General features: G+C 40.6%; 1 protein-coding gene across 2 annotated transcripts in view; it reads right to left on the bottom strand.

Annotated features, from left to right (window-relative positions):
* Positions 1-12,890, bottom strand: part of LOC126191511 (heterogeneous nuclear ribonucleoprotein L) — a 169,290-nt gene that overhangs the window by 25,005 nt on the left and 131,395 nt on the right. The window contains exons 7-9 of one of the 2 annotated variants that reach the window (XM_049932405.1): positions 9,813-9,896; positions 2,245-2,404; positions 1,833-2,046 (exon numbers count right to left, since the gene is read on the bottom strand). In XM_049932405.1, coding sequence (XP_049788362.1) covers positions 1,833-2,046; positions 2,245-2,404; positions 9,813-9,896 — 458 coding nt within the window. The remainder of the gene's footprint in view (positions 1-1,832; positions 2,047-2,244; positions 2,405-9,812; positions 9,897-12,890) is intronic. The other variant, XM_049932406.1, reaches the window with a different exon arrangement.

Below are 12,890 nucleotides of genomic sequence, written 5' to 3'. Positions count from 1 at the left end.
CTGTTTGTTATCAGTAGGTCCAAGATGTTATCTCCACGAGTCGGTTCTCTGTTTAATTGCACGAGGTAATTTTCGGATAGTGCACTCAGCATAATGTCACGCGATGCTCTGTCCCTACCACCCGTCCTAAACATCTGAGTGTCCCAGTCTATATCTGGTAAATTGAAATCTCCACCTAAGACTATAACATGCTGAGAAAATTTATGTGAAATGTATTCCAAATTTTCTCTCAGTTGTTCTGCCACTGATGCTGCTGAGTCGGGAGGTCGGTAAAAGGAGCCAATTATTAACCTAGCTCGGTTGTTGAGTGTAACCTCCACCCATAATAATTCACAGGAACTATCGACTTCTACTTCACTACAGGATAAACTACTACTAACAGCGACGAACACTCCACCACCGGTTGCATGCAATCTATCCTTTCCAAACACCGCCTGTACCTTTGTAAAAATTTCGGCAGAATTTATCTCTGGCTTCAGCCAGCTTTCTGTACCTATAACGATTTCAGCGTCGGTGCTTTCTATCAGCGCTTGAAGTTCCGGTACTTTACCAATGCAGCTTCGACAGTTTACAATTACAATACCGATTGCTGCTTGGTCGCCACATTTCCCGACTTTGCTCCGCACCCTTTGAGGCTGTTGCCCTTTCTGTACTTGCCCGAGGCTATCTAACCTAAAAAACCGCCCAGTCCACACCACACAACCCCTGCTACCCGTGTAGCCACTTGCTGGGTGTAGTGGACTCCTGACCTATCCAGCAGAACCTGAAACCCCACCACCCCACGGCGCAAGTCGAGGAATCTGCAGCCCACACGGTCGCAGAACCGTCTCAGTCTCTGATTCAGACCCTCCACTCGGCTCTGTACCAAAGGTCCGCAGTCAGTCCTGTCGACGATGCTGCAGATGGTGAGCTCTGCTTTCATTCTGCTAGCGAGACTGGCAGTCTTCACCAAATCAGATAGCCGCCGGAAGCCAGAGAGGATTTCTCCGATCCATAGCGACACACATCATTGGTGCCGACATGAGCGACCACCTGCAGATGGGTGCACCCTGTACCCTTCATGGCATCCGGAAGGACCCTTTCCAGATCTGGAATGACTCCCCCCGGTATGCACACGGAGTGCACATTTGTTTTCTTCCCCTCTCTTGCTGCCATATCCCTAAGGGACCCCATTACGCACCTGACGGAGCTCCCAATTACCAGTAAGCCTACCCTCTGCGACCACCCGGATCTTGCAGACTGAGGGGCAACCTCTGGAACAGGACAAGCAGCCATGTCCGGCCGAAGATCAGTATCAGCCCGAGACAACGCCTGAAACCGGTTCGTCAGACAAACTGGAGAGGCCTTCCGTTCAGCCCTCCAGAATGTCTTTCGTCCCCTGCCACAACTCGAGACGACCTCCCACTCTACCACAGGTGAGGGATCAGCCTGAATGTGGGCAGGCTCACGGGCAGCCACAGTCTTAGCTCGATCGGGGATGCGTGGGACGAGCTGGCCGTCCCCGACAAACCCCCTATCCGGACCCCCACAGTGATGCCCATTGGCAACAGCCTCAAGCTGTGTGACCGAAGCCAACACTGCCTGAAGCTGCTTATGTTAGCATTTTCAGACAGCAGATCACCATCAGACAGCATTCAAGGCTGAGGCAATGTGGGCTTAAGCAAATACTGAATGGTATCAGTCACATGCTGATCAGGTATCTTTACCTAAATTACAATGATGTTCAAGGGCTTGACTACCTGTAGATTTGAACAGACCCTATGTAACACCTAGAAACCTACTACCATACCAGTTTACACTTTTAATTTACGACTAAAAAAATGTGTGCATACCCTCAAAACATTGCCATAAAGGCAAAACAAATTGAAGAGCTTTTCTGCATTGACTTTTTCAAGATTCAACCCATAAACCATCATCACAGAGCCTTGCTGTGGCACCGCAGGAGCAGGTCCACCTGGTGTCTGTGCCAATGCTGGTGGCCCAAATCCTGGTCTTGGAGGAGCTGGATGAATTGGCTCTCTTCCATAATCAGGTTTCAGAGCGTATCTGTAATTGTTACATTTTGTTACACATATAAAGAAAATTACTTTATTAGACGCTAACAGATTTCATGTTATCAATTTTTTTACAGTTCGCTTAAGTTTTTTCAGGATTTATTTTTTCTGTCAAAACAGTTACATAAGAGTAATGTACAGTACTGAAAAGATATAAACACATAATCTGGAATTATATGATTATTATTACCTGTCAACAGGCTGGTAGCGCTCTGGATAATGGTCAGGATATGGACCAGAACCAGGTCCATTCTGATAACCATCATCGTAGCGATCAGGAGGAACAGGCGCATATGGTGGGATACCACCACCTCCACCACCACCGCCACCACCTCGCATTCCATCCCCACCTACACATATATGAATCCATCAATGAAGGCCAAACAAACTGTTTGGTCTGGTTAGCTTCAATAAAGACCAACTAAAAACTTGACAATCAAAATATTAACAAGACAGTAATGTACAAGTTATAGGGAATATATTCATGCAGTACTTCCATCAACACTGGTAATGTGCATGAAAAATAAGGCTGTACATGCAGAACAGAATGTGACTATCTTTAGACTCCACCTAGACATTAAAATTTGTATCAGCTTATTATTTTCAAGCATTCTTGTAGGTAATAGTCAAGTTTGGCTGAATTGCTGCACTCAAATAGGTGACAGTTATTTTCGTTATTTTACATTAATCATATTACATCTGTTATTTTACATTAATCATATTACACCTTCATTTATGTTTAATTTATGTTTAGAGTTCTCTGTTCACCTTTTCACTGTTTTAAGTTTCCTTACTTTGCTGACTAACTCCAAGAGCAAAAACACTGTACACCTAAGCATTTTTACATATGACTTAGCAGGTATGTATCTGCATTTTCTTGAGGTACACCACAGTTTTTTAATGAGGTCTCTATTAATACCAATTTACTGAATTGTGTTAGGCAGAAAATCAATCCAATTGCATACTTACAATATTATGAGAAGGGAAGTTGTTTCTCTTGTCACCTTCCTTTGTTACTAATTTCTTTTGCATCACTATACTTAATGTTCATCTTCTTTCTCTTCTTTCCTGTGTGTCTCTTGTCACCTTGTGAGTAGCAACTTTCCATCTCATAACACTGTTACATTCCATCCTGGATATTCCAGTGTTTGACCACTGCATACTTATTCTAATATTAAACTGTCTTTCAGGTTTGTTACATAAAGAGGTGATGCTGTGATTCCAACAGCATTACCAGCAAAAATTCTCTTTGACATTAACTGTTAGATAACTGCGAAAGGAAGAAAAAGGGAAGTTTTCTGCCTAAAACCACAGAAATGTCTATCTAAACACACTACAGCTTTCCATTTGGCAAGCAAGTCTCAAAGTAGTTGTCAATGGCAGACAAAGACAAGCTTTCTGAGAAACACTCCATAAAAAATAAACATGAGATTTAGTTGTAATAGTGTGATAAGGAAAGAAAAAAGCATTTTCGTACTTTTTGTAATCTACTTCTCACAGCCATTAATGCTGTAACGGCATTATTCAGCTTGTGGGAACATGAAAGATGCAGACTGCAGCACCTACAACAGATTGATTAAAGACTGTCGTCATCACCTTTAAGTCCAAAAAGTTGTCTTCTACATGCTAAGCTATCCTGTGCAAGCCTCTACCTCCATAACATACATTTGAACCTGCTTGCAATAGTCATTCCTTGGCTTCCCCTCTACCACTATTATCCTCCTTTCCCTCCATTTCTCTCCTATACCAAGTTTACAATTCCTTGATGCCTCTGAGTATGTCCTATCACATAACATACATTCTTTTAACCAAATTGTGCCATAAACCTACCCCCACCCCCTTTTCGATTCAGTACACCCTGCTCTGTTATATACAATTCACTCAGTTATCTTCAGCATTCTTCTGGAACATTACACTTCAGAAGTTTCTGCCTTCTTCATATCTCAACTGCTTATTACATAAGTTTCGTCTCCATACAAGGCTACACTCAGACATACCCCCACCCAAAAAAAAAAAAACTTCTCTCACTTAAATTTTAGGTAAACTAATTCCTCCTTTCCAGGAAAGGTTTCCTTGCTACAGCCAATCTGTATTTCTTTACTTCAGTCATGACCAGCAAAACTCTTCCACTATTTTCAGTGTCATTTCCTGATCTAGTTCTCTCAGCAGTATTCAATTTAATTCGGCTACACTGCATTACCCTTGTTTCACTTTTTTAAAGGATCTCAAAATCTCTCTTCAAAACACTATCTATTCCATTCAGCTGCTCTGCCAAGTCTTTTGCTGTCTCTGATAAGTTACAATGTTGTTTGCAAACCTCTCACTTTTTATTTCTCCCTTCTCCAAATTTTTCTTTTGTTTCCTTCATTTCCTACGACCTTGTCTAATGTCAACCAATGCTTCCCTTTCATACCCTTTGACTTTAACTACAGTAGTCTCTTTAGAAGGTGTATATAGCCTTTTGCTCCCCTGTGTTCGTCACAGCTACCAACAGAACATCAAAGAGGGTAATCCAGTCACCATTGTCAACAGCTTTCCCTAAATCTACAAATGTTATAAACACAGGTTGCAGAGACGCAAAACTATCTTCTAGACTAATTCATAGGGCCAGTATATCCTAGATGTTCCTACCTTTTTCTGATCTCAAACTGATTTTCCCTAAGTTTGCTTTCTACAGCTTTTTTCATTCTTCTAAAATAATTTGTGTTAGAATTTGGCAACCATGACATATTAAACTGACAGTTTGGTAATATTCACACCTGTCAGCACCTGCTTACTTGGGAACAGGAATTGTTATTATTCCTGAAGTCTGCATGTATTTGCCAACATCATATGGATTTTTTTCCCCATGAGTGCCTCCCATGGATCTCAATAATTCAGAGGAAATGGTATCTGCTCCACGGGCTTTGTTCAGGTTTTTCAGTGCTTTGGCAAATTTTTCTCAGTATCGCATCTCCAACTTCATCTTCTACTTCACTTCCTGCACACAGATTCAAAGTTAATTTCTCTCTTACAGAGCCCTTTTACATATTCCTTCTACCCTTCCCTTCTTTGCTTAGAACTGGCTTGCCACCCAATGTCTTTATATTTATACAGTTTCTGTTCTTTTCTGAAAAAGAGCCCTTAATCTTACTATAGGTGGTACCTACCTATCTATAGGTGTTTCTAAAGCCTTGCATTTGCCTTCCAACCACTCTTGCTTAGCCGTTTTGCACTTACTGATGATTTCATTTCTTAAAAGTCTTTATTCCCTTCTGCCTGCTTCATTTTATATTTTCTCATTTCATCTATTAAATCAGAATTTTCCAGGGTTATTCAAGGACTTCGATTAGGCCTTGCCTTTTTACTATTTGATTATTTGCTGCCTTCACTACAGCACCTTTCAAAGCCACCCGTACATCTGTATTCCCTTCCCTTGTTACAGACAACTGTTGCCTAAAGCTCCCTCTTAAATTCTCATGCTTTGGTTCTATTTCCTTAATTAACTTACTCTGAAGTCAACAACTTAAAACACACACACACACACACACACACACACACACACACACACACACACACACACAGAGAGAGAGAGAGAATCTCTGGATTGTCTGCAAACTGAGTTATGTCAAATTATGATTAAATTTTACTCCTCAAATACATTTAAGGCCTAAACCTGTAAGATATTTTGAAAGGTCTTACATTTCCATGAAATTTCTTCTTCTAGAAGAAGAATAAATCCACATTGTACATAGTCAGATTATAGCATTCAGATACAAATATCTGCAAATTTAGAGACAAAAGCAGCCAATCTAAGATTCAAAGTTTAAAAACTGAACAAACTCAAATTCTGAATATGTGAAGATTCCAGAGTGACTTAGTTTAAACGAAGCACACAGCCACCACCCCCCTCCCCCACTCGAAATGTTTAGTTACTTTAAATCCATTCTGGCTCTTTCTAGACCACCCACAAATTACTCCTTTCACACTTTGATCTGACAGGATCTCCCCCTCTTCTCTTCCCAAGATGTTCCAAATTACCAGGATGTCTTGCTGGTCACCACCACTAGCAAAGCAAATGTACAAGGACTGATCAGAAAATGCCCAACGGAAGTTAACAAGGAAAGACATTAATAACAAACATTTTATGATCTGATAAAACAAAATATCTGTAGAAGCCTTACCACATTTCTTATGTAACTCAACTTCACACGAGACATGAAAGGGAACTGTATAATGAAAATGAAAGTAATTCTGGATAAAAATGTAAGCACAGCACAGCACCTTTAATAAATTCACTACAACATTAACACTCTACAACTTTCAGAATTAAAAACTTTCCATACTGCCCTTAACCAGCAAGAGACTATAAATTTTTGGATTAACCAATCATTGTGAAAGCAATACAGTCATCCAGGGACAACCAAGGGAGTTTCAAATCTGATACGAGACACCCAATAATTTGTTTCTTGTTAATATTGATTAGGAATTGAGGTCCGAGTTGTATACATAGGATAAAAAATCAATTATCTTTAAGTTTTGAAAATATTTCTTGTGTAGAAACAACAGTCTGGCTAAAAGTATTTTAAAAATTTATTACAGTCTCGGCTGCAAAAACATTTCCCATGTTAAGTGACAGTATACTTTCCCACTAAGCTGTAAAACTTATCAGCCCTTTGGATGGTTAACATTTTATACAACATCTGCAGAGATGTTACTGCCGTCACTTTAGAAAATGACAGCAGATATTTAGATCATAGGGCACATGATAAAGTCTGCTAATAGCAACATCACTGTTAAGACGCGTGAATGCATAAATAGGAAAAGTTAATGGTTTAATATATGTAGTGTAACTACAAGAGCAGCTAAGCTTCCACTTATAATATTGATCTCTAAGATTAATAAAATACAAGAGAAGTTAAGCTTTCACATGTAATATTGGTCTTTTCAGAAAGTCACACTGGGAAGATATATCATACAAATGTGCCAGCAAAATTTAAAATAATGACAAATGTCTGGTCTTCTGGCCTCAAAATTAGTCAAGTGGCCGATCCTCAAAATGTTAAGTTTTAAAAGAGTCAAATTCTCTGCTATTTAAGAAATTCATCACACATTCTCGTATGTAACTTAAAAGGAAATTTGCTTTGAAAGTAACGCTTTTCATTATTTGCAATATTGTCCTGAGACCTTGTAGAAATAGGTTCGTTTCAGCAGTTGCCACCGAGTGCCAGAAAACAGGTGTTACCGTGCTTGTGCAGCTACGATAGTGTAGAAAGCCCAAATGTTTAAAAGTATAAAGCATTAAGGTATCTTGCATTAGTCAAACAGGACATCAGAGGATACTCTAAGAGCATCCAAAGTTCATAAACCATATTAAATTGTATAAGTCTGCTTGATGTGCACATTCAGATGTCCAAATTCACAATGACATAGGCCCCAGCCTGATATTAAGCTTTTCATGCGGTTTTTGGGATGTAAATTTCTTGGAATACCAGTACAGTTCTATCCCGTGTTTGGTTTTGTATTATGGTGAAATGCCATACATGCCAGAAGATGAAAACATGCTCTTGAAATTCAGCGAACAGGAGGAATTAGCCTATACTGCGGAATGAAATTCTTCGTTTCGAATGAATTGACTGCCTCAGCTGAAAAGATTAATAAAAGCCAAATTTCTTTAGCAAACTGACAAAAATAACTACTGTGCTGCCAGGCAATTTCTGCTTGACTGCCAAAAATGTGGAAATGAAATAAAATCAGAAAACAAACTAATAATATATTTCAATCGTCCGTAATTATGTGAATATATTTTAATTCATTTGATAGCTCCTGGTCACAACTCCTTTTGTTTTCATTTGACATGGGAGCTATACACAAAGAAGAAACAGCAAAATCACTAAAAGTAAACATGGGTCATGTGGAGGCTACCCCCCTTCCCTTTACAAATCAGATTGCTCTGTGCATTCGCAAATGCGGCAGATTGGGCACGCCAGAAGAAATTTTTCTGGTTAGCATGTGGCTTCAAGTAGCACATACAAGCGAGCCCACTGGCAACCGCTCAAACAAACCTGGTACATACAGTTGTGATGTCAAGCTCATCGGAAGCAGTTTGTTGTCATGAAGTATTGCATAAGTCAGTCTTCAACACATTTTGTTGTTGGCAGACACTTGTGTGCAAATGTTGGTGGTGTAAATGGCACATTTCCTTTGCAAATAAAGTTTAATTTTGGTATTTTCCTCTTTTATGTTTTATTGCTGCAGTATTCTGCAGTAGCGGGATACAGTGACATTCTTTGTTAGTGTGTTAATTCTTACCAGTCAAAATTAAAACCATGATAAATTCCCAGAATTCTGAATAATTCCGGGGTTTACCAGATTTCCCAGGGCGTATACACCCTGCAAGAGCATCAAAGATTTGTATCTCACCAGCAGAAGTTTGAATTAGACAGAAAACTGGCCATTCAACACCCATGGTGTTTTCATAGCTTAGTGCAGCTCATTGAAGTGTTAATGCACTGTAGCAGGTTAGTACTGTTTCCTGACCAACAATGTATTGTTTTTATGAAACCCACACTAAACTTGGGAACTGTTTTAAATTTCTCTTCTGTTAATAACGAATATGTACCATTGGTTTTGTTTTAATATTCTCCATTGTGTGAATACATTTTCAATCTCCTCCTCCTGTGAAGATGGAGCAACCTAATCTTACGTTCTTTAACGAATTTTAAAGTAGTAAGGATGGTTATTTAAAGATTAATGAACTGGACTTAGGAACAACTGCTATATAGACTCCATGTAATTGTGTACCATGGTTGTGTGTCTGTTCAGCAGCAGAAAGTAAAGACAAAGATATGGGGGGGGGGGGGGCAGAGAGAGTTAGAGAGAGAGAGAGAGAGAGAGAGAGAGAGAGAGAGAGAGAGAGAGAGACCCTCCACACAAATTTGGTAGCTATTCACTTACAAATAAGGAATGATGTGTTGTCCTACCCCATGTGTGTTCACATTTTGTATTTTAGTACACAACAAAATAAATAATTGCAAATCTCCATGGTAAAATAAGTACAACGGGTGCAATGGCCGACACGATAATTTTTCAAATTAGCCGTCTAAGCATGACATCCATAGGCTGCAGCAGATGCTTTACATTCACAGACAGTAACATTTCCTGACACATACCATTGAAGAGTTGGCCTCAAGAATTGTGAGGGATCTGATATACCTGGAAACTCACACTGACCACAAAGAAATTTAAATATGAGAAGATCCTTTCCATCACAGCAGCCTCACATCAACACACCAAAATCTTAAAAATCACCTGGCCATTTAGTACCTCGCAAATTCCACAGATGTCAAAAGCTAAAATATTTAGGTTAGACCAAGCACAACAATCGGGAGATTTTGGTAACTTAAGTGACAATAAGTACAAAGTTCAGCCTGAAAATCCTAATGAGCAAGGAAGAAAGAAACTAATATTCCCCGCACATCTGTGAACTCCATATTTCCTTCTCTAAAAGTGTCTGGTTTGTTTGTTTTCCATTCCAAGACATCTTGGTACAGCACAAAATATTGCCCGTTATAGACTTTGTACAGATTCAGTGGGAAAGAGTGTGTGTGTGTGTGTGTGTGTGTGTGTGTGTGTGTGTGTGTGTGTGTGTGTCCTAAATGATACTGTAATACAAACTAACAGACATGTATTCAGGAGTATTTTTGAACTGGTGCTTGAAACAAAGCTGTGGTATTGAAGCCAATTTGATACTTTGTAAGAAGGCTACTGCCTACTTACGATAAGGCTGAGGGCCAGCGCCAAACCGCGGCTCTTGTAGAAGTGGTGCTGGGCGACCAGCAACAGGAAGCTCTTGTTTGATCCCTGCAAATAAAAATAGGGTAACACTTCTTGGCAACTACATATTGCAATTATTCTGTTAATATGTCAATAGATGAAATCTTATGAGGTACCTTGTGATTGAACCCGTGTGTGTGTGTGTGTGTGTGTGTGTGTGTGTGTGTGTGTGTGTGTGTGGGGGGGGGGGGGGGGGCGGGCATAGATTTACTTGCAGCTGTGTTTCTAGTTTTACTGACTACAATGTGTACAGAAACTTTGTGACCACTTTCAATTAAGTGCTCTGTAGAATTACAGACAACACAGTGCTTCACTTATATTTGTGTGACACTCAATAAAAGCATGATAATACCATTCTTTTCTAATTTTTTAAAGCACAGCTTCATATATGGCTGAGTGCCATTCCAAGTACTTTACTTGGAAAATAATGGTACCAAGTATTTCACAAGCTATGTCATTTATCATATGGTTCCATGGAAAAGATGTGATTCGGTCAAATCTAAAGATTTTGTCGACAATTTCACGAAAGATCTGTACTGTTTGCTGCATATTTTTTCTATGCACTGCCAAAGCAGTGGTGTCTTACATATATTGCAAGAAAAGACAACATACTGGGTCCCATTCTACCGCGGAAGTACTGTCACCTAGTAGGCACACTTCTGGGAAGGAGGAGATGAAGTGGCAGTTGTTTGACAACCTCATTTTAAAAAATGAGGTCTACACAACAGCCATTTGTTCAGTTTCTAATTATACTGTTCACAGACTACTGCTTCTTTTTTATTACTTGCTACACTCTTAAGAAGACTTTCCGCTGTTCACTAGAACTGAGTGACAAACCACTATGTTCCATAATCATCAGATTCTGCACACACCTCCACACACCATTATCGAAGGCTTCTGGAGTTCACAGGTGCTTGATGGTTATATTCAAACTCTCAAGGAATGTATTTACACATTATCTTACACTGCCAATTGTAGATTGTTCCACTTCATGGCAGAAGGCCTAAGTCACAAATAGCCAGGATGGTTACATCATTGTCTGAACTTGACCAACACTTTGACCTAAAATTTCATTGTGCATCAGAAACTAAATTTATAAGCTATAGTAAATAAAAATACCCCAGAAATACAAAAATTCAACTACCAGCATGCAAGTAGAATACAAATGTAGGCTATGTAATCTTACATTAATTTTATAATGAGGCAAGAGGAAATCTTGTGTAATTTGTATGTATATTTTATTCCACAGTGTACAGTGTGCTTTGCAGATGTGGTAGGAGCTTCCAGTAGTCTAGTAATTTGAAGTAAGGCATAGTGGTGTTCAACCCACCAAAAGGTGAGGCCTGGAACATCAACAGTACAAATAAAAGGAAAAACGAGACAAGAGCTCACCAGCACCAGTACGTCCGTTACTAGTATTTCCAGCTTCTAGATACTACTGAAATTAAATCTATAAGCTCAAAACTAGTGCCATTTGATTGACCAGTTGATTACTGGACACTTGTGGTTTTCTTATCTCAATCTAAAAAGTGGCTGTTGCAACTACTTTCACAGATCGATCTTCTTGGCTGTAGCTTAGGCTATGTGGAGTTAGTGAGCTCTCGTGTAGTTTATATTTTTGTAATATTTACTGCCATTGACCCTCTGGGGTCAGCTGTTGTGCCTAGAACCTGCTAAAGTACACCTATGGGCACATGCAGTGAAATGTGCTCATTGTATAACACGACCATTTGGGACACCACCATTGTAAGTACTGTTGTCATTCTGGGAATGCATCCAACAAAAACTCTGCAGGTATAGTGAGTACTGTGTGCTACCTATTGCAGTGAAAGAAGATCCCAAAGGTGAGCTAGATCATGAACAAAATTCAATGAATGTTCTGGAGAATACTGACAAGACATTCAGGAAAGAATGAAGCTGCACTAGGAACACAAAGTTCTGTCACAAAGTTCTGTAACAGTGTCACTGTACATCCCCCCCCCCCCCCCCCCCGCCCCAAACCCCTACAATTAACTGTCATTCTTTCCTGCTGTAACTGCTGTCGAAGTCTTGCCTGATCTCTCTCTCTCTCTCTCTCTCTCTCTCTCTCTCTCTCCCTCCCTCTCTCTCTCTCTCTCTCTCTCTCTCTCTCTCTCTCTCTCTCTCCCCCCCCCCCCCACACACACACCCTATGTACACATGACTGCCACTTCTAGAATGCAACTGTCATGTGGGATGCAAACAGCAATCTGGAAGGGGAAGGGATAGTAATGTACGGGTGGGGAGAGACGAACGCTGTCTGGCACAGTGCGCACAAGGACTAGAATGCAAGATGATAGGTAATTAAGGCCCTGGTGAAAGATGCGTTTCAGTTGTTCCAGTCCACAGTGGTACTGGGTGACGAAGGGGACATTCCGCTGAGGCCAGTTCTTTGGGGAGGCGGGAGGATAGGACGTGTGAGGGGATTTGGCATGGGATATCTATTTGCGGACTAGGTGAGGAAGGCAGTGCCTCTCTAAATCTCTTGAGACCCTCAGCATACTGAGCAAGGGAGTTCTTGCACTGCAGATAAGCCATCCCCAGGTGGCCAAGCTGTATGGGAGGTATTTTTCACTCCAAGAAATCCCTCCCATGCAGTCTGACCACCTAAGGATGGAATATCTGCAGTGACAAGAACTCTCTTACTCAGTAGGCTGAGGCTCTCACCGAGGCCTTGAGATAGGCACTGTCCCCCAAACCTAGTCCCCAAACGTATCTCCCATGCCAATTCCCCTCACACAGCCAATCCTCCCACCACCTCTAAGAAAAGGACACAAAAGTGTACTCCATCACCCAGCACTAACTCAGACGGGAACAAATGAATCACATCCTTCACCAGGGCTTTGATTACCTATCATTGTGCCCTGAATTAAGGGACTTCGTACCCGAGATACTTCCCACTGCTCTTCACGTGGTGTTCCATTGCCCACCCAACCTCCAAAACATCATAGTCCATCCCTATGACATTCCCAAACCCAACCCCTTGCCACAAGGCTCATATCC

This window comes from Schistocerca cancellata, chromosome 6, assembly GCF_023864275.1.
Source record: "Schistocerca cancellata isolate TAMUIC-IGC-003103 chromosome 6, iqSchCanc2.1, whole genome shotgun sequence".
Lineage (NCBI taxonomy): Eukaryota > Metazoa > Arthropoda > Insecta > Orthoptera > Acrididae > Schistocerca > Schistocerca cancellata.
Note: the sequence above shows the minus strand (reverse complement) of the source record. Positions and strands in the feature narration are given on the sequence as shown.